Source organism: Miscanthus floridulus, chromosome 14 (assembly GCF_019320115.1).
Source record: "Miscanthus floridulus cultivar M001 chromosome 14, ASM1932011v1, whole genome shotgun sequence".
In the NCBI taxonomy this organism is placed as follows: Eukaryota; Viridiplantae; Streptophyta; class Magnoliopsida; order Poales; family Poaceae; genus Miscanthus; species Miscanthus floridulus.
Genome location: NC_089593.1, coordinates 9091223 through 9113061, shown reverse-complemented (window position 1 = coordinate 9113061; position 21839 = coordinate 9091223). Strand labels below are relative to the sequence as shown.

The window sequence follows — 21839 nt, the reverse complement described above, 5'->3', positions numbered from 1 at the left end:
ATCAAAGGCTCAAAATGACCATTGGACCAACTTGGTGGAGATCAACTTAACATGGACTACATATGGTCATCAAGAATGATGCAGCGGCAGTTGAGATAGTCAGGGAATCCTTAGATGCGGTGGCCAAGCTTACAAGAGGGACAGGTGAGTGCAGTAGGAAATTATGCCATGAGTTAACAACAAAACATGGCAGGACAGCTGAAAACATACTTTGGATCTTGAGCAACAGTGACGACCAAGACATGAGAATGCACGCTGTCGAGATTCTCTCGAGGCTAACTTTGGATGCACCAAGAATGCTTCAGTTTACTGTCGAGCTGCGACGCCTACTCCTTGATTCTCAGGACAACCCACTGAGGACTGAGGCAGGGAAAGCACTGATCGCCCGTGGAGACGAATTTCCAGACATTCAGCAGCTGGTCACAATCATGAGTGCTGATGCCGCATACAGTAAGGAGTACAGGACGGTGGCTGCAGAAATGTTGGCACAGATTTGTGCCAGGTGCAGAGAAGGTCAGGATAGGAATAGCCTCAGCGCAGTGACCAGCTCATTGTACACAATATATATTTCTACAGAATATATTTATTGCACTGTATAAATACGAACCAAGGTGCAAGCTACTATATATGCAAAGATTCATTCATGTCCACCTTTACTGTTGCAGGTACTTGAAGCGATAGTGACTGAAACTACAAACATTACCCAGCTTGACATGAGTAGCAGCAAGCTTCTCGTGTCGTCCTTAGGCCTCGCAGTGCAGATACGCGAGAAGCTTGCGACAGCAGAGGCTTTTGCTTATGCGGTCACAGGGCTTCCATTAATGGGGAACAATATTTTTGCAGAGAAGCTGAAGAGGATCATTGAGATAACAAACGACTGTAAGAGCAAGGATGAACTCTGCCTGGCGATCATGAAGTCCGCGACTAAGCTGGTTACGTGGATACACCGCCATCAGCCCCGGTTATTACATGGAGTACTGCCGTGGAGGCCATGGTTGACCTCGAAAGGTATGTGCTTATGACTGGCGGTGCTGATGAGAATGAAGGTTATGTGACGCTTGAGGCGCTTGTGGAAACAGCTAGGAACACCTTGGTTCCGCAGCAGCAGCAGCTGCAGAGTTAGCATACAAACCAAAGCTATGGGTGCCAGCGCGGAAGGTCAACTCTTTGTCCATGTACTCATGTCTTTGTTCTGCTCCCTTGTGTGTTTTTCTTGAGATCAATGTATTGAATAACTTATCAACAAACATTGTGGTTTTCTTTTCTTACGATGAAAATTTGGCAGAGTCCAGAGTCTGTAATAATTGTGGTTAATTTGATTTATGTTCTTACTTCTTAGAGAGGACTCAAGCCAGCCAGAGCTATTTCTATTATGTAAACATAATAAACCTTAGTGAAAGAAATCTGTTACTTGTGCTACAGAGTACAGTGCACGGTGACCTTAAAAGCAGCTGCATTGTATTGTAGATGAGGTTTGAAACGGCAATCCATTGCCACGTGAGCAGCAGTGCTTCAGCATTCAGATGCAGCATGGGCCTGCATTCAATAAAACACAACAGCTCAACTTAATTGCCATCTAACAAATACTCCTTCCGTCCCCGAATACATCGATTCCTAGAATCCGTACAAGTTTGACTAGCTTTATAAAAAATATTAACAACATCTATGATATAAAATGAATATATATTATATGGTAGATGCAATGGTACTAATTTGATACCAAAAATCTTAACGCTTTTTTTTCTAAAAATTAACAACTTAATTGCTTGTTCATATGGTGTCAGAAATTAATCTCACCAACAAATTACAGTTACAGCAAACACAAACGGTAAACCCTTCACGGTTCACGCAACCAGTCACGCAATGTTAAGTAGCAGTAATATATCGGCCTGAAGTCACATGCGAGCAGGACGAGCAACCATTCAGATTCAGCCAGGGAACGATGAAATGCTACTCCTGTCCATGTCACCTCATCCGTTTCAACAACCTGAATGCGACAGGCCATTACGCCAATCAAATCCTAGAATTCTTTTTCAGTTTGGCTGCCTCGCGTCCGTCCATCGGTCCATGACCATGCACGGATGGATTTAATTTACGTGTACCGCCCATGAAAACGATGGCCTCCCTTCAATTTGGCCAGGGACTGATGATCAATCCCGCTCCTCGCCGTCGTCTTCGTCCAGCGAGCTCGACCGCCTCCGCCAGCTCAGCACGCGCCCCATGCGCGGCAGCCTGATCACGGAGTTGGCCCGCGCCACCCTCTCCAGCGCCCTCCACACCGCCGTCCCCTCCTCCGACGACGCCTCGCCGCCGCCGCCGTTACTCAGAGCCCTGCGGAAGCTGCTGCCCGTGAACGGCACGGCCGGCGGCTTCACGTCCCCTCCTGTGCCTGGGACTCCGAGGTTCTCGTCAGGACCAGGAGAGGACCGCCGGTTCAGGTAGAGGCACACGACGGCGCAGTCGTCCACCATGGACGTCGGGTACTTGCGCCGCCACGCTCGTACCGCCCGGTCGATCAGCTGCCTCGCCGCCTTGGATGGGTCGCTGGCAGATGACACCAGCTTGACCACCTCCTTGTTCGACAACACGTCCCAAATCTGCAACAGGTTTCGGCAGCAAAAGATATTCAGACCTCTCATGCTACCGTAAAACCATATCATCTGAGAATTTTGTCTATTTTGATTTGAAAACAAATAATTATCAGCTACAACTATCATTTTTTAGATAAAGGAATTTTATTCCGGCCTCTGCAAGAGTTTTGCACTCAACCATTCATTATTACATCGTTTTAGCCACCGGCTGATGTAGAAAAGCTCACAAAAAGCGTCAAAAGTATGGGAGACTGTTTAAATAAATTAAGCTCTAAGCCTATTAGAAAGCAACCATCCATTGGCAATAATAAATAGATGACAGCAATATGCATGTATGGTTTCGGTTAACAGTTTCTTTTGTGGGTCTTATCTGAAAGGGATTTATGCTATATTCTGCACCCAGATCATTCGGAATAGAACTGCATGCAAGCCTTTCTGATTAAAGAAACCTGGACTGAAAGTGACAGGAATATGAAACTGCCAATCAAATAAATGATCACATTTTTTTATTACCCCGTCAGTAGCAAGTACCAGGAACTCATCTTTCTCAGACAGTTTCCTGCAGTAGACTTCAGGTGTGCAGATAAGGCCATGGTTCTTCAGGCAGAAGTCCCCGAATGCCCTTGCCATGGCAAGGCCCGGCGCATCCTGATCCGGCAGCCACATCCTAGGCACGTCTGGCTCATCGTCCATGGCGAACACTCTTCCGTTGCAGTTCAGAATCCTTGCGAGCTCGCCTGTTGCATGCACACAGGAATGCAAAATGCAGTCAAGATGTGTATTTATTCGTGCATGCGCCGATAACCATGAACTGATAAGTTTTGATACTCACTTGGAAGATCTGGTTTCAAGTCAGTGGTCAGCTGGACTGGGATCAGACGGTCCTTGCTGTCCCGGGTGCAAAGGACAGCGCGCGAATCTCCCAAATTGGCAACGATCAAGTGATTACCCTGTGCATATGAAGGAAAATTGGGCAACAGAATAAGTGATATGTATGCTTTACATATGTTGAAGTAGCCTTTAAGGTGTAGTTTTCAGTATTTGTATCTACAACAACTGAAACATGATTTCCAATACAGCTAGTAGTTACAGTACAAGTAAAACACTGAGCCACTATCTGACTTGCCAAGGAATCCAAATCACCGAAACAAGATTTCCAGTTCAGCTAGTAGTTACAGTTCAGAATTAGTACCTGTCTAACAGCAGCGACTGCAGTTGTGCCGCTACAAATGCAGTCAATTTCTGAATGTTGCCTCAGCTCCTCATCCACCTGCTCAAATGTCTTCACGAATATGTTCTTCCAAGTGGACAACAGCTGGCTCTCATCGCTCGTATCATCACTGGACGAGCTGCTATCTGACTTGTCAAAGGAATCCAAATCCGTGTTGCTTGAGGGATCTTCTTCAGTTCTGAGCTTCAAACTATTGCTTGAGTCATCTTCTTCAGGTTTGAGCTTCAAATTACTGCTTGATTCATCTTCTTCAGGTTTGAGCTTCAAATTACTGCTTGAATCGTCTTCTTCAGGTTTGAGCTTCGAATTACTGTTTGAATCATCTTCTTGAGGTTTAAGCTTCAAAGTATCGCTTGATGAATCTTCATCTCCAGTTTTCGGTTTCAAAGCAGAGGCTAGTTTCACTGGAAGGGTGTCGCGGACATGGCGAGCGACTTCCCGGCCAAGAGGGCCATGGCCGTCAAACACTCCGCAGAAGATGTGGCCTTTGTGGCCAGCAAAGTCCTAAGCATCTTGATACAATTGCCACACATCAAGATCAAGCAAATCGCTTGTGTGAATGAGGAAAAAAAACGATGTACTTGCATTGGAGATGCTAATAATAAGGTACAAAGATATGGATGTGCCAACATAGTTTTGAATGTTGCGGATGTGCCAACATAGTTTTAAATGTTGCGGCCCAGGCAGGTTCATGTACAATGCAAGCTCTCAGGACACTGGTGGTGTGGGCAATAAGGATGGGGAAGTACATAATTTCAGGTTGCTAGTTTTTTCTTTCTACTAACATCTCAGGTTGAACGGATTCAATTCTTAGCAGCTATAGTAGATAGATCCAGTGCACTTTGCTCAAACTAAGTTGGTAAATACAACTCGCATTGCAAGTTGCAATAACATCGTGGACAGCATGCATATTGCGAAAACACACACACAATATCTCAGATATTTTCATTTTTCTTAATTGCTATCGTTCTTCCTGGTTTGACAAAATCAACTGTGCAAGGAGCTGTCAAGTGCCCCGAACGAACTAGTAGGCAGAGGCGCTGCAACCAATCCAAGGTGAAAGCAGAGAAGAGACAGAGTGGAGGGAGTGTGAGGTCATGCACCTGGGAGACGGTCATGGCGTCCTGGTTGGCGCCCTTCCATCCCTGCTTGGTGTGCACGGAGACGCCGGCGCTGGCCCACAGGTGGCTGTGGAACAGGTCGTCGTGCATCCATGGGAAGCCCAAGCCCTCGTCGTCGTCCAGCTCCCCTGCTGCCGCCTTGCTGCAGCAGATCCCCATTGCTGCTTATGCTTTGCTTGCTTGCGCCGCGTGAGCTCCGTCCTGCCCTGCCCTCCCCTCTCCTCTCCTCTTCTTGGATTGCCAAGCAGGAGCAGGAGCAGGAGGAGCACTGGAGCAGGAGCAGCAGGAACGGTGGGTTAAATTTATGTCCCTAGGTTCATTGGTTGGTTCGTAGGTGTGGTGAGGGGCATTAATGACAGCACCGCTAGCGGTAGGGTAGGGTAGGGCAGCGTATGAGGACGGACCATTCTATTAATTTCTGTATACAGGAATCCGTCACGCATGTGAAGAATTGAAGCTTCAGCCTGTTCCAGCTTCAGCCTTCAGGAGAAGGAAAAGGGCTCGAGCAATGCAGCAGCAGGTAGCAGCAGCTGCGCTCTGCCCTGGACGCAACGGCGAGCCATGGCGGAGGGGCGACGCAACCCGGCAGCAGCAGATGGAGATGGAGATGGAGATGCCATGCATTTTTTACTCATCAAGGGACAAGGGGTGAAGCAAGGGATCACGGACGGGAGCATCGGCCAGCTGCCCGTGGTTGGCAACAGCAATGGCAACTACCTATGTGTCCGGCGCCAACGTGATGCCTGCGCCGCGCCGCCGCCCATGTCGCCTCGCTCTCGCTCCTGCCAGCGGCTTCAATGCTACTAGCTAGCTGCCCGTGGCCATGGCCACCTGCCTCAACGCTAGCTGCCTCGCTCTCTTCAATGGTCCCGTCCGACGCCCGTCCAACACTGACTCACATCGGACTTGACCAAACTCCAGCACCCTCAAACTTTCGTCTACTATCGTCTCCTCCTTTGTTTGAGAGAGGATACGATACCTGCACCAGATCGTGATATGGCGTACGCAACTGGCAAGCCACTTCATTCAAGCACTATAAACAGGCAGATATCACCAGTATCCTTCGTTCTGTTCTTGCATCCCAAACAGGACACAGATGCAATGCAAGCCACTTCATTCCAGCTAGTCACAAACATAAATGCAACAGCCAAACAAACACAGACCATCCTGTTGGCTGATGCTGAAATTTGGCTTATGCTGATACTTATGTTGAAATGTTATGAGAGAAAAACAGTTCTATAACTAAAAAGTAGTTCTGAATAAGGTCAAACGAATAGAGATATCCCATATCTATGGCGCTAAATTCTAAAATCCATTTTCATATCAACCAAAACCATCTCTTCCATGTTAATATTCTATACAGCAACTTCCTGACTCTGCTCCACAGAAATGTAGTAATGTACTCCCCAAGCATGTTCACCTCACCAAACAAAGGTGGGATTGGGACTGAAACTGGGACTGGATCTACTCATCTAGACATCTAGTATACAACATAAGATAGGGCCTGTTTAGTTCCCCTCCAAAACGCTAAATTTTTCAAGATTCCCCGTCACATCGAATCTTTGGACGCATGCATGAAGCATTAAATATAAATAAAAAATAAAACTAATTACACAGTTTAGACGAAATCCACGAGACAAATCTTTTAAACCTAATTAGACTATGATCGGACACTAATTGCCAAATAACAACGAAAAGCGCTACAGTTGCATTTTGTAAAAAAATTCGGATCTAAACTGGGCCATATACACCTCAGCGGTACCGCACCGATTATAGTACAAAATTTTGAGCTCGTTCTTCAAACATCACTTCTGGATGCCAGTCAACAAACCCATCCATCCACAAGAAGCATGCCCTGCCTCCGGCGATTGCTACACTTGAGGTCTTCTCACCGTACAAGCACATCCTGTTACTGTTGCTTCCATACATCACAAGGTTCCATCTCAACCTGCACAAGGCCACACCTGTTATTAGACACTTTTGACTTTTGCAGGGTTGTAATTCTAGTAAGAACAAATCCACTCAACAGTCAACAGATATAAGACAACTGTGCTATGCTCTTAGGCATTTTTTTTAAACACCATCCATAAGATCATGATTTGTGCGTTTTGAAGCATAGACAAAATATTGAATTTTTTTTTAAAAAAAATCATTGCACAGCACAAACATACTTAATAGAACCACAACTGTTCTGAAGCAAATAGTATGTAGTGTTTTCAAGTAGCAAATCAGGCAAGACACCTAAATGAGTTGGTGAGCACAAGGGTTTAACGCTGTGTAAAGCCACCAGGGTAGTAGAATACCTTGAATGGTTTATCGATCCACTGGAAAACACAGCCGCGTGCCTCAACATTTTTTATCATATGAGCAGGCATCATGGATTTCAATGCTTCATGAAGCTTCACTTTTGTCAAACAACCACAAACCATAAGAGTAGCCGTCAAGCCATTGGGCGTTATACCCGCTAAATGGACGATGGTCATGTTCTGCAAACCGGATATGCTAGAAAGGGAAAGAAGCCCAATATCGGTGACTGAACAATACGACAAGTTTATCTGCGATGAGACGTAGATGGTATTAGTACAATTGTGGAACATACTGGTACCATCAGATTCCAGCTACAGTTCAGGATAAAAGGATAATACCTGACGGAGGCTATGAGAGAACTGGGAAAGGTAAAGCATTCCAACATCATTTTGAGAGCCCAATGGATGAAACCCTGGGGCAGCCACGAATCTCCAGAGTATTCAGCTTTGCGCATTTTGAGAGTGAAATCAGTGAACGATCTGTTATTTCTGTACAGTAGGATAGATTGATAGACTCTAGCATCGGACAACCCTGCGCAATTTGAATAATTCCATCATCGCTAAGGCCTCCACACCTGAAACAGAAAATATAAGTTAGTTTACTGGCAAAGAACCAAACAAGGAAAACCACAAGGCATTTCTAATAATGACCTGTACAGATCAATGTCGCGGAGTTTTGGGCAAGACCTTCCAATGTGAGTAAGACCTTCATCGCTTATCTTCAAGCAAATGCCAATTTTTAGACCCAAAAGTTCGCTGCATCTAGCAAGAGCTTTCAATCCTGCACAAAAACAAAAACATTCAGTCAACTCTATGTCCCATTTGGCAAAGGATAATTCAGTACCCATTTCAGTATTAAGTACCTTCGTCATCCAAATCACTGTCAGTAAGGTCCAACTCTTCCAAGTGAGAACAGTGCTTCCCGATCAGTTGGAGTGCTCCACTGGAAACACGGCTACAAGACTCCATCCTCAGAGAGATGAGGGAAGTGAATGAACTAGTTAGGGCCGCTAGTGAAACATCAGTGATATTGCGACAACAAGTAATGTCCAGCTTCAGCAGGTTCTTTAGCCTTGACACGGCAAAAGACAGTTCTGTATCCGTCACTCCAGAGCACTTGCTCAAGCTTAACTCCCTTAAAGAAACACAAGAGGTTCCAATAGCTTTTAGTCCATCAGTCATGAATTTGCAGCCTTCCAGCTTCAGGGTCCGCAGTTTAGGAATCTTTTGTAAGCTTCTCACCATAGAAGGTGTAACCTGATACATGAAGAATGTAAATTAAGCTGTGAGGGCTCAAGTTACGCCCAGGTGATACAATAATACGAGTAGATGATTAGCTACTTACAGGACAGCAGTATGAAAGATCCAGTTCCAATAGATTGGGTACCGACTTCAGCATGGATGAAACTCCCACGTCAGTGATATTCTGACACTGAGACATATCAAGCACCTGCAATGGTGCAAGCATGTGAGTTCAGTAATAAGCAGAGCTTTGTGCTACTATGAACACTGTTTTTTTTAATTATCAAAAATACATATTTTAGTACCAGTGACTAGTTCAGACAAGGCATCTGCAGAGTTCAGAACCTAACAGTGTAAGATCAAGCGAAATAATACCACTATAGTGTTTGAAACGAAGCTGATGTGTGATTGCTAGTAACAAGCAAGTCAATAAAAATGGCAAATTACCATGAGCACCTCACCTGTAGTGATTTACTGCATTCTTTGTCAAGACTACCAAGAGCATCATCATCAATTCCAATACACCCCACCAGTGTCAACTGTTGAAGATTGGGTAGCTTCGTGATGGCAGGAAAACTATCCTTTGTGATCTGCAACACAAGATACGTTTCCATTTTATTATTACTCCAGCACAATATGATAAGTGGGCCGGTAGGCACTAGGCACAAAGCTGCAAGAGAAACTAGTCGGCTACTAGTACCGCTCTGCTGATCCATTGTTGCAAAGATGATTTGCCATGTTTATAGATAAGAACGCCTGCAGATCGAGAATACTATACTACCTATACACTGAAGTGGTCCAATGCCCTAAGCACTAACTGAATAAATTAGATTGAGCAAATGATGTACTAGTAACTGATGAAGGTAGATTTCTAGCAAAGGAAATAACTGAAACCCATTTCTCTCCGGTGAATTAAAGAAATCAAATCAAGAAACATACAAGACGGAAACAAAAGACAGAATCATCCGTCGCCTTTTGTCAAGAAACAAACAGAGAAACTCTCAGCGCTCACCATGGTGTAGGAGAGATCCAGTCTGGTGAGCTTCCGGCACTTGAGGGCTAGGAGCTGGATCCCCAGATCCGAGACCCCAAGGCACCACTTGAGCGATAGCTCCCTCAGCTCCGCGCACCCGACGGCGACGCACCCGACGCCCATGTCGGTGAGCGGTTTCCACCTTGCCAGCGAGAGCCTCCGTAGGCCCTTCGCCCGCGCGACCTCGGCCGCGGCGGCGTCCCCGAGGTCGACCCCATTGGAGAGGTCGAGGTCGGCGAGGCCCGGGCACGACGGGGCGAGCGCGGCCACGCCCGCGGCGCCGAACCCGCGGGAGCGGGAGAGGTCGACGGCGCGGAGCGCGGACGGGCAGGAGGAGGGTCCGGAGACGAGGGCGGAGGCGAGGGCGGCGTCGGGGACGCGCGCGCAGAGGGAGAGATCGAGGTGGGTGGCGCACGGGTACCGCGCCAGCGCGGCGGGCAGGAGGTCCGCGCGGAGCGGGCGGAGCGTCCGGCGGTGCCGGGACTCCGCGGCGTGGCAGGCGCGGGAGGCCAAAGCGAAGGACTTGAGCGCCCGCGGGTCGGCCTGGGCCACGCGGTCCAGGACCAGGAAGAGCAGCTCGTCGGCTAGCGTGTCGAGCGGCGGCGCGGCGGCGGGGGCGGGGGATGGGGAGAAGGAGAGGGAGAGGGAGAGGGAGAGGGAGAGGGAGAGGGCGAGGCGGCGGCGCTTGGGGTGCCGGTGCTGCTGCTGGTGGGATGCCGCCGCGGCCATGGGGAAGGAGGGAGGGGTGGGATGGTCTTGGTGGCTTCTTGACACGGACGGCGGACGGCGGCGGCGGTCTCGGTGGCTTCTTGATCCGGCGGTGGTTGCAGGGAGTCAAGCAAATGGGCAAGCGGACGGCGATGGATGTGGGCAACAAGAAGTCAAGAATAATAACGAGAGGCTTTTACCGGTGTCATTATAAAAGTGAGTAATTATCAATAAATCATTAAAAAAAAGTTAGTTGTCACGGGCGTCATGGCCGTGAACTTTTTTTTTATCCTCTGCGCCACTTTCATTAGATTTGGCTCTAACAGTGGGAAACCGTGGTCGTGAAAAGTCTAAAATATTCTCATGTCTGAATATGTAATTAATTTTTTAGACATTTTAATGACCTCAAATGAAAAAACTCAAAACTAGAAAGCTGTAGATCTCAACAATAAGTACAATTTTTGTATAAAAATTATCTTCATTTAACTCTGTAAAAAAATAATTTGATATTATTAATGTCTTAAAAATCATATTTTTTTTACGGAATCAAATGAAGATAATTTTTATAAAAATATTGCAGATCTCAACGAAATCTACAACTTTCTAGTTTTTAGTTTTTTCATTTGAGATCATTAAGATGTTAAAAAATTAATTACATATTTAAATCTGAGGGTATTTTTTATTTTTCACACCCGTAGTTTGACACCGTTAGAACTAAATCTGACAGAAGTGACGTGAAAGGCAAAAGAATTCAGAGTAGTGGCAAAAATTCAACTTTTTTAATGACTTATAAATAAGGGAGTTGCTAATAAACAGGTGCCTGATTTAATTCCAAAAGTCAGGCGACGTTTTCTGTTCGTTTGATCGCGATCCTGTGGTCTTCACCCTTTCTTCTTCTTCCCGTCTTCAGCAACAACATCGCTTGACTCGCTTAGCAGATCAACTGCTTGTGCTCGCCCCCACCTACCGCCGGCCAACCTCCGCCCACGCCGGCCTCCTCTGCCTGGCCAGCCTGCTACCCAGTGACTTTCCTCTAAGGTTGCCGGCAATGGAAAACGGCAACGGCAATCCTCTCCCCAAACTTTGCCTGAAATGCCTGCATGATTTCAGGCGACTGAAATCTGGGAGATGTGTATAAATAATTACAAGCTTTTATAATAACGCGCGATTAAAAAGCCTCTAATAGCAAGGAGTACATATCCAGACGCGGTGAGACGTGTAGGAGAAAAATGACGAGGCTACCCCTGGAGCGTGTCGTACTGGGGAATACGACGGTAAAATCTGTGGCCGTACTCGGCGGAGGCAGAACGGGGAAAAGGGAAGGTTGGGTGGGGAGGGAGGCGAGGACGCCAAGGACTGCAGATCGTACAGCCTGGTGGTACGGACGGGTACGTCATGTCGAAGCGAAGCGTACCGGACGCTTCGCCGGCCCGTGACACAGACGTGTGGCCCCGCTCCCCCACTTTGGCCTCTCGCGACGGACGAGTAGTTGCTGACTGGTCCCGTGCTCCCTGGGGACGGCTTTTCTTTTCTTTTCCGTCCTGTTCCGTTCTGTCAGCGACAACGCATTCCCTTGCGTCGTCTTTGTGTGGGCCCCATTTCTATGCACTGTACGGATACCATTAGCGCCCACGATTAACTAACACCAGGAGGGTATTGAAAAGCACATGGACGACAGTTGCAAACAGCCATCACTTTGAACCGTTCTCACAAAACATGCCAAGAAAAGAGAAAAATAACCCGAGTGGTACTATAAAACATGTGGCAGAGTTGCGGATATAATAAATATTGCCGTCATGTTCAGTTGGGAACCTAAGATTTTTTTTCTTGTTTTTGTATATAGGATATAATGCGGCATCGAAAAATTCACATGCAATTCGTTAAATTTCATTTACAAACTGGTTAAAAAAATTGCCTGACAATTAGGTTAGCAAGTACTTCCTCCGTTTAAAATTATAAGACGTTTTTTTAGTTTTTTTGGTATATAACTTTTAATATACACTTAGATAAATACTATGTGTAAATACATAGTAAAAAATGTATTAAAAAGTAAAAACGCCTTGTAATGTTGGCGACCGATGATGTCCGGCAGTCGGTAACGAGTGGTGACCTTGGATCGGTATTCGCTTCTTGCATCACCTGCATCTTGCTGGACAAAGCCGATGTTTTATGTAAGAGGGGTGGTGGAGGGGACGCGTGCATAGATAGTTCATTTTCTTTCTTTTATTAATTGATACATGGGCTATTGAGCTTTCTTATGGTACTTGGGCCATAATATACTTTCTTCTTGAAAAAACAAAATGATATGTTGTCCATTCTGTACTTTTACGACTATTTTCAACAATTCTAATAGACTCCAAAAAACATAAATGGACTATAAATCCAATACAACTAAGTTTTGATGTAGCCCTATCTTTAATGATCATTTTGTTGTATACTATAAAAATAAGCCCCAATGAATTGTGTGAAGTAAATATTATTGGTGATATGTTGCACTTGATTTCAAAAAAAAGTTGTTCATACATGAGGAACAAAAATATCGGTATCTCAGTGTGTAACAAGTCATACCGGTATATTTAGAGTTGGGACACTTAATTGCTGAAGATGTGGACACATGAAGAGAATGTTAGGTATTTGTCAATTGGAGACCTAACTAGAGATGATTCCACTTCCATAAAGATGGACAACACCTATGTGACCTCTGAGCTATTCTATTGGGTTGAGCGTCTACCAAAAAAACTTTCTCATGCACATACCTAATTACCTAAATCATGGCGATTTATCCTTCTTTTCACCTTATCAATTTAGGCTGTCTATTTCACTCTTTTTCATATTAGACTTAATATCATGAACTAAAAGAATGATAAGGAGATGTATGGTGTATATATATGAACCTAACACAAGTATTGATACTCATAAAAAAGATGGTGGGCGAAAGAAGCAAATAAAAAATAACAATTTTACTTTTTTGTACTCCTTTAATTCCAAATTGTTATGGTGTTTTGGCTTTTCAAGATACGTAGTTTTTGTTATACAACTAGATACATTATACCTAGACACATGATAAAAATTATGTATGTATCTATAAAAGCCAAGATGACTCATAATTTGGAATGGAAAAAATTATTTAAGTATTGGAGGATCATTGATTCAGATCCGCAAACAAATAAACCTAGAAGTAATCATTTCAGAACCGCATCAGCCTGATCACCTCTTCGTCGTTGTGGGTGCCGTACTGCCGTACATAAAAAGGACGGAGGGACGCACGGGGTGGACCTGGACCAGTTCCGTTCCACTGTCCAAATAAAAATAAAGCTGTCCTGTCCAGTACTCACCTCTTCTTCGGGGGGGGGGGGGTTGTTGTTGTTGTTGTTTAGTTTTAGGGACTAATTTTTAGTTCCCTGTCATATCGGATGTTTGACACTAATTTGGAGTATTAAATATATTTTAATTATAAAACTAATTACACAGGTAGAGACTAATTTACGAGACGAATCTATTAAGCCTAATTAGTGCATAATTTGACAATGTGGTGCTACAGTAAATATGCGCTAATGATGGATTAATTAGGCTTGATAGATTCGTCTCGCAAATTAGTCTTCATCTGTATAATTAGTTTTGTAATTAGAATATATTTAATACTCCAAATTAGTGTCCAAACATTTGATGTGATAGGAACTGAAAATTAATCCCTGGAACCAAACACCCCCTTCGTCGTCAGGCTATCATACTTGGTGCACGAGGACGAGCATCCTCCGCCATCCATCCATCCCTTCCATGTTTGGACCTGGTGTCTGGTGCGTGCCCACCTCGCCCACCGCAGTCCATCGTCCTGTTGGCTTGACTTATACGACGTATTTTTTTTAAGTTAATTAATAATATTTTTCTATTACAATAAATCAGTCAACACGTCAGCTAAGCGAACAGTGCACATGCTGGATCAGTTTTCTCTTACCACATCATTCTGTAGTTTACCTAGATTAATTGGATCAATTGCCTTATGAGAAATTGCATTGAGGAATGCACATAGCTTCACGGTGGCTAGACGTACATTTGGAGGTAGAATTCCTCTTAATGCAACTGGAAGTAATTGCGTCATGAGAACGTGATAGACATGGGACTTTAAGTTACAAAATTTCTTCTCTGGCATATTTATAATATCATTTATATTCGAGGAGAATCCAGATGGTACCTTGATGTTGTTTATGCATTCATACATGATTTTCTTCTCCTCTTTGCTTAGAGTATAACTGACAAGATGTAAGTAATGGCGTCCATCATCTGTCTTCTCTAGATGTAGGTTGTCTCTTTCTCTCAAACAACGCAGGTCCTGTCGTGCTTCAAATGTGTCCTTAGGCTTTCCATACACACCCATGAAGCTTAGCAGGTTCACACAAAGATTCTTCGTCAGGTGCATCACGTAGATCGAGCTATGGACCTTTAGAACTTGCCAATAGGGTAGGTCCCAAAATATGGACTTCTTCTTCCACATGGGTGCATGACCGTTAGCGTCGTTCGGAACAGGTTGGCTGCCATGTCATTTTCCAAAGACAACTTTCACATCATTGACCATATCGAGTACATCCTCACCGGTTCGGTTGCGAGGCTTGGTCAGGTGGTCTGCCTTCCCTTTAAAATGCTTGCCTTTCTTTCTTACGAGGTGATTTGCAGGAAGAAATCGACGGTGGCCAAGGTACATGACCTTTCAACATTTTTTCAAGAATACACCTCTAATATCACCGAAGCAGTGTGTGCATGCATTATATCTCTTGTTTGACTGTCCTGAAAGATTATTTAGAGCAGGCCAATCATTGATTGTTACGAATAACAATGCTCGCAGATCAAAGTGTTCCTGTTTGTACTCATCCCACACACGTACACCTTCTTTATTCCACAAAATGAGAAGTTCGTCAATAAATGGTCTCAGGTACACATCGATGTCATTGCCAAGTTGCTTTGGATCTTGGATGAGCACAGGCATCATAATGAACTTCCGCTTTATGCATAACCAAGGAGGAAGGTTGTAGATACTTAGAGTAACAGGCCAAGTGCTATGACTACTGTTCTGTTCTCCAAAAGGATTGATACCATCTGTACTTAAAGCAAACCTTAAGTTTCTTGCGTCATTTGCAAACTCCGGGAATTCTCTGTCGATTGCTCTCCACTAGGACCCATCAGCAAGGTGTCTCAACATATTGTCTACCTTACGGTCTTCTTTGTGCCATCGCAATAATTTTGCATGTTCTTTGTTTCTGAACAGACGTTTCAAGCGTGATATTATAGGAGCATACCACATAACCTTGGCAGGGATTTTCTTCCGTGGACATTCGCCCTCAACATCACCAGGGTCATCTCGCCTGATCTTATACCACGATGCATGGTATACCGGACATGCATCCAATTTCTCGTACTCTTTGCCACGGTACAGGATGCAGTCATTAGGACATGCATGTATCTTCTCGATTTCTAGCCCTATAGGACAGACAACTTGTTTTGCTTCGTAGATAGTGGCGGACAATTCATTGTCCTTCGGAAGCATCTTCTTTTGAATTTTTAGTAACTCTCCAAATCCCTTGTTAGATACACCATTCTTTGCCTTCCATTGCAGCAATTCTAGTGTGGTTCCCAACTTTTTCTGTCATGCATCACAAGTTGGGTACAACAATTTTTTGTGATCTTCTAGCATCCGCTCGAACTTGATCTTCTCCTTTTCACTTTCACATTCTCTTTGTGCATCACAAATGACCTGACAAAGATCATCAGCAGGCTCATCTTCTGCGACTACCTCTTCTTCAGCTTCTCCCATTGCAGTATCATTGAAGCACGCACCATCGGGAATAATATCATTGCCGTCCCATTGTTCTTCTTCACCTTCTTCCATTACAACGCCGGTTTCTCCGTGCTTCGTCCAACAAATATAGTTTGGCATGAAACCCGACTTGAACAAGTATGAATAAAGAGTCCTTGAGCAAGGATATTCCACCGTATTCTTACATATGGCATATGGGCAGCACATGAAACCGTCGCGTTTGTTTGCCTCGGCCGCACGTAACAAAGAATGCACGCCGTCAATGAACTCTTGGGAGCGGCGATCAGCATTGTACATCCAATGCCGACTCATCTGCATTACATGACATAAATACCATATTAAAACCTAGATCATAATTAATTATTTATACAACATGCGTGCCACCACAAAAGGTACAAATTTATGAAAGCATCGCTACAACGTAGACAATCCCAACTACCACTAAAAGAACTAAAGCTAAAATACATTTCAAGAGCACAAGGATTTCGCGACCAATCTCAACTAAAATAGACAGATCCCCTGATTGTGCAACATCTTTGGGCTTCTTCGGTCGGATCACTGCCTCATTAGCCGCCGTATCTACCTGTTGTGAAAGATATTTTTACATGAGTTCAACATTCTCTTCCTCCCAGTAGAAGCCTGAACATCGTCCACTGCCATTCCACTGAAATTAAAATAAAAATTTAGAACTTTAATCACAACCATCATGAAAATAGGTATAAACTAACCATAATCATAAAATACGATAAAATAACTCATATTGCGATCCGGACATTTGTAGAAGATACGATCATTGTTGGAACCCTACTTCTTCACTCGGTACTCCATCACAATCTTCGTCTCATCACGACACTTGCCGCATGGAATGAGAGGGAGGCCCGGCCTAAGTCGCTTTGAAAACCCATGAGAGGCCGAGGACCCGGAAGCAGTTGCCATATACTCTCTATACTCATTTTTTAATACACTATAAATTTCTCATTTTATACACAAATAAAATTAAAAAACTATAAAATTATCTATATCTCTAAACAATGAAGTGTGCTATGTATGCTAGAAATAAAAAGTGAATACTAATTTTAAATACCTACTTTAACCTTTCTTCATCCAAATATGCAAACTATAAGTTATTTTGAGCTCAAATTGTTTACAAATAAAAAAAACACCATAAAAAGAATATATATATATATATAGTGAACAATATGAGATAAGCCAATGATGAAAAATGAGAGTATGAGATTGATAACCTTTATAACTGAAGAATCGACGGAGGAATCGAAGAAATCGAAGAATGGATGGAGGAACAATGGAGGGAGGAAGCAAGAACACTAGTGCAGTGAGCTTGAAAATGTGCTGAGCTCGGGCTCGGGGAGGAAGAAGGAGACGGCCGAGATATAAAGGGGGACCTTTAGTCCCGGTTGGTGGCTTCAACCGGGACTAAAGGTAACTTTCCAACCCCCGGCGCAGCCACGGCTCGGGAGTAGACCTTTACTCCCGGTTGGAGACACCACCAGAAGTAAAAGTCTACCTTTAGTCCCGGTTGATGGTTTCAACCGGGACTAAAGGTCCCTGCCACCTCTGTCTGGCGCAGTAGCCGTTGGGCAGGGACCTTTAGTCTCGGTTGGAGTCACCAACCGAGACTAAAGGTCTCTCTAGTCTCGGGCGTAAAAAATACCGAGACTAGAGTTCATTTTAACCGAGGATCAAAGATATGTTCTCTACCGGTGTGACTTATCATCAGATAACGACGATGACAAGCAAGCAGGCAACTTGTTCACTTCATGTGCGGTGTTGTTTCGTTCCCTTGCCGATCGAACCTCGCTCCTACTAGTCCTCGTCAACGTCATGGCCATCGACATCAGCTAACTGCTTCGTCCGTTCCAAATTATAAGTTGTTTTAATTTTTTTAATATATTTATTTTGTTATGAATTCAGATAAATAATATATCTAAATATATAATAAAATAGATGAAAAAAATTAAACCGACTTTTAATTTAAAATGGAGGAAGGAGCTAACAGTCGAGGCGGACGGACAGTGACCCCAACGAATGAACTGAATCCATCGATCGATTTCAACAAGACAAGAGAGAGTCCTTCCTCAGGAAGGCGTCTTCTCGTCTCGTCGGCCCGTCGTCGTGCATGGGCATCCCGGGGAGGCTCCACCGCACCGGCACCAGTCTGGTGTACTCACTGTCCGGCGCCGCACCACCCAGACCGGCCCTGTCCTTTTGTCTCCTTGCATATACATATTGCCCATTTGTTCTCTCCCCTCTCGTCACAAGTGAATGAATTAGCTCACCAAAAATATCTTTAATAAGATGGCATTGGTGGTCACCTATACCATCTTTTGAGATTATGGAAGGAGATGCTGCAGCAGATCCCATATGTCGGATCATAATTTTTTCTTTCTTCTCTCTACCATCGTCTCCTCCCCCTTCCTCCCCCCCCCCCCCCCCCCCCTCCCGCGTGGGACATATCGAGCGGGCGCTCGGCCATGGTGCCTCTTCTCGTCTCCTCTGCCCTCATCCATGCCCCCCCTTCCCTTCTTCGTCTCCTTCTCTCCTCTTGCACGGCCACCTTCCTTTCATCAGCCACCAACCACCTCCACCGAGCTTGAGCGAGTGCAAGCTCAGATCCAATTCTGCCATGGCCACTACCTAAAAGCTGCTCCTCTGATCCTGGCCATGGCGTCCAAGCGCCGCCTACCTACTATCGCACGCTCGTGACAACGATGATGACCAGCAATTCCTTTATTTGAGGGGAGATGGAGAGTTTTTTTTGTGATCACACTAAAAGAAGAGAGCTATTTGGAAACTGCTGGAGCAAGAGAAAGGAGTTATCTCCCCCAATATGATAGATTTATGGGATGAGCAATGCTATAGAGGAGCTACGGGAGACGCTCTTACCTTTCTACAGAAAAAGGGCTCTCATGTGCTCCTCCCGAATATCACCGACCATAGGTTTTAATTTCAGCATCTATGTACTTAGGGTCATTTTAGTGGGAGACTAAGAGCATTTTCAAGAGTACCTAGTATTCCTTTCTAATTTAAGATTTTTTTGAAAGAATAAACAAAATTCATCTCAAACAACTTCTAAATCCACCTTCCAATCTTTTATCACTCGGAGAAAAAACCTCCTCTTGGGCATAAAGTTGCGCGGACTCCAAAGTGGCGTGTATCGTGGTTTCCTGCGCGGTTTCCTCCTTCGCCCGTGAGTTTGCCGCGATCGGATTCATTCGTGCCAAAGCTCGACGTCCTTCCAGCGGCTTTCACCCCTAGCGGCGGCGCCCTACCAGCACCCCACGCCCCGGCGGTGCCCCTCCCGGCTGCTCGGCCAACCGCGCCCCTCGCGGCGGCAGGGACGACCACGCCGAGCGCGACGAAGACGAGCCAGGAGACCGCGGGGCTAGCGGCGTCCGAGTGGTCGACGCACATCCACGGCAGGCCGCCGGAGCGGAAGCTGCTGAGCTCGTCGCACGCGTGCGACATGGACCGCGTGTAGGAGCCCTGCTGCAGCAGCTGCGGCGTTGACGCAGACCCCGGCACCGCTAGCCGCAGTTTCTTTGACGACCTCTCGTTCCTTGTCGCTGCCTCCTATCCTCGAATGGCTCTCGCGTTTCGATGGCTCAAATGGCTCCCGCGCCTGGCTCGGCGGCGACGGCGGCTGCGGCGTCTCCGGCGTCGTGCCCCACTGCATCAGCGTCCCCGGCATCGGCACCACATGGAGGCAGCCGCGTCCGCGACGTCCCTAGCGGCCGCGTCCCACGGCATCCGGCGTCGGCGCCCTACACGTACATCACCCCGGCCTGCGCGAGCAGCATCCCGGCGGTCGGCGCGGCGAGCACGAGCAGCAGCGACCAGGGGTGCTGGCCTGGGAGAGGCAGCAGCGACTAGGGGTGCCGGCAGCGGCGGCCTGGGACTGGGAAAGGTGGCGGCGACGGATGTGCGACTCGGACGCGCGGAAACCGATTTCGCGCGGAAACAAAAGAAATTCGGTGAAAAATTGCGTGCGGGACCCACATTTTTATGTTTTGGGAGTAAATTATTAGAAACTCTTAGAGATGATCTTATTTATTTCTTTCAATACTTTTTTAAGAGTTGGAAAACATTTTATTTTTGGAAAGGAAAGAAAATATTGGGTACTCTATGCTCTAAGGTCGGATATGACGTGTATCTATGAACAATTCTAGAAATATGATGGTTTTATCTTCATGTTTGATTTGAGAGATGGAATAGTTCTTTTTGTACACCCTTAAGAGCTGCTTTAAATACTTTTGTGACACATGTTCTGCATAATGAGCTTTGTTCACAACAACGACCTACGCGGCGAACCCAATGCTATAGGCTAACGCCATCAATGGCTAACTCCCTATGAACGACAACTATAGTCTAGACGGCAAAGTGCATAATACAACGAACAACTCATAAAGAAAAAAAATTAGCACATGCCTTATTTCATGCTAATTTTATTTGGACTACCGAATAAGTACTCACCGATCTCGCCCTCATGTTTTAGGATGTACATCGACAAGTTGAACCGGCTAAGACCATTCGAGTACGCCCTCAATGGGCTACCTCAAGTTGATCACGCCATCCTCGACAACATCATCGGCTATGAACGGGCTACCTCAAGCTGGTCACGCTGCCCTCGACAATGTCACATCGGCAATGACCATTCGAGTATTCCCTCGATGGGCTACCTCAAGCTGATCACGCCGCCTACTACCTTAAGTCGGTTATGCCGCCTTCAACAAGTTACATCATCAACTTCAACCGCTCGAGTTCGCCTACTCGAGTTCGCCTTCAATAGGCTATCTCGAGCCGGTCACACCGTCGTCGACCTCGACCACTTGAGTTCTTTGACACCACCTATATCGAGCGCTTGGTGTGGACCTCGATGGTTCACCACCTTCCCGCATCATCACCGATTAGATGCTTTCGGTCGGTTCAAATGATTGGACTACTTCAACTGGCCTGATCGACATATAGAGCGAGGGGAGTATACTGAGGTGGTTGACATCAACTCTAAAACTGCGGTACTCGACATACCCAGAAAAGACCTCTACAGGAGAGCGGGCTTCTAAGTCGATCCTGTGAGCATGCTCTCCAGGGAACTCAGAAAGCAGTCGATTGATTTGCACAAGTACGGTGCTCGGCAATTGACTAGGGGTTTATGTCGTACCCAAGCTTGGATTTTGGAGCGCCACTCATTCATCCCGTTCATAGCTCAAAGAGTAGAAGACGTTACTCCATGAGGCAAGATGTCGACTACTCACTTGGTGGGATCCCATGTGGAGAACCACTCGAACAAAGGCCTAAATGGTCTAACTCTTCAACCGAAGCATTTGGCAGTCTAAAAGATACAAGTGGAAGGTTTGAATGCACAGGGCAGTCCATCTGTCTTCTTATGGCTACACCCATCTGATAAGAGACCCACCTGGTCTGGGTACTAAAAAAATGCGCAAAAAACGCTTGGATTAAGTAGAGAATAGACTCGATACTCGAATCGAGTCGAATACACTACAAGTAAGTATTCCATTAAAATAAATTATTTATTGATAACTTTCGTTATATTCGAAAGGTGTACAATAACAACAACCATTCGAGTATGCCCTTTCAAGTTGGTCACACTGCCTTTGCATACATCATCAGCAACGACCATTCGAGTATGCCCTCCACAATCTACCTCAAGCTGGTCATGCCACCCTCGACAATGTCATTAGTAATGACCATTCGAGTTCGCCCTTGATAGGCTACCTCAAGCTGATCACACCACCTCTAATTATGTCATCAACGATGAC

The 21839-nt window shown here is 45.5% G+C and overlaps 2 protein-coding genes across 3 annotated transcripts; both read right to left on the bottom strand.

Moving 5' to 3' along the window:
- Positions 1-1856: 1856 nt before the first annotated feature.
- On the bottom strand, positions 1857-5831 carry LOC136504277 (probable protein phosphatase 2C 73). Its single transcript, XM_066499142.1, has 5 exons — positions 4926-5831; positions 3784-4326; positions 3424-3541; positions 3105-3328; positions 1857-2597 (listed from the first exon to the last, which is right to left on the bottom strand). Exons 1-5 carry the CDS (start codon positions 5100-5102, stop codon positions 2151-2153), a joined length of 1509 nt encoding a protein of 502 aa, XP_066355239.1. The 5' UTR covers positions 5103-5831; the 3' UTR covers positions 1857-2150.
- A 1530-nt stretch (positions 5832-7361) lies between these two features.
- On the bottom strand, positions 7362-10382 carry LOC136504274 (F-box/LRR-repeat protein 3-like). Of its 2 annotated transcripts, none has more exons than XM_066499140.1 (7): positions 9504-10382; positions 8953-9081; positions 8595-8699; positions 8113-8506; positions 7937-8030; positions 7589-7824; positions 7362-7498 (listed from the first exon to the last, which is right to left on the bottom strand). In XM_066499140.1, exons 1-6 carry the CDS (start codon positions 10251-10253, stop codon positions 7635-7637), a joined length of 1662 nt encoding a protein of 553 aa, XP_066355237.1. In that variant the 5' UTR covers positions 10254-10382; the 3' UTR covers positions 7362-7498; positions 7589-7634. The 2 variants fall into 2 exon arrangements, with proteins under 2 accessions (XP_066355237.1, XP_066355236.1); XM_066499139.1 differs by having other exon boundaries at positions 7901-8030; positions 9504-10380.
- Between the last annotated feature and the right edge of the window lie 11457 nt (positions 10383-21839).

Excerpts from the sequence above, each read along its gene's own strand:
- LOC136504274 (XM_066499139.1), bottom strand. The coding sequence starts at position 10,253 with ATGGCCGCGGCGGCATCCCACCAGCAGCAGCACCGGCACCCCAAGCGC. Across the intron at positions 8,700-8,952 it reads AATGCAGTAAATCACTACAG|GTGCTTGATATGTCTCAGTG; the intron begins GTGAGGTGCTCA and ends GCACCATTGCAG. Across the intron at positions 8,031-8,112 it reads CAGTGATTTGGATGACGAAG|GATTGAAAGCTCTTGCTAGA; the intron begins GTACTTAATACT and ends GTTTTTGTGCAG.
- LOC136504277 (XM_066499142.1), bottom strand. The coding sequence starts at position 5,102 with ATGGGGATCTGCTGCAGCAAGGCGGCAGCAGGGGAGCTGGACGACGAC. Across the intron at positions 4,327-4,925 it reads ACGCCATGACCGTCTCCCAG|GACTTTGCTGGCCACAAAGG; the intron begins GTGCATGACCTC and ends CAAGATGCTTAG. Across the intron at positions 2,598-3,104 it reads TGGTACTTGCTACTGACGGG|ATTTGGGACGTGTTGTCGAA; the intron begins GTAATAAAAAAA and ends AACCTGTTGCAG.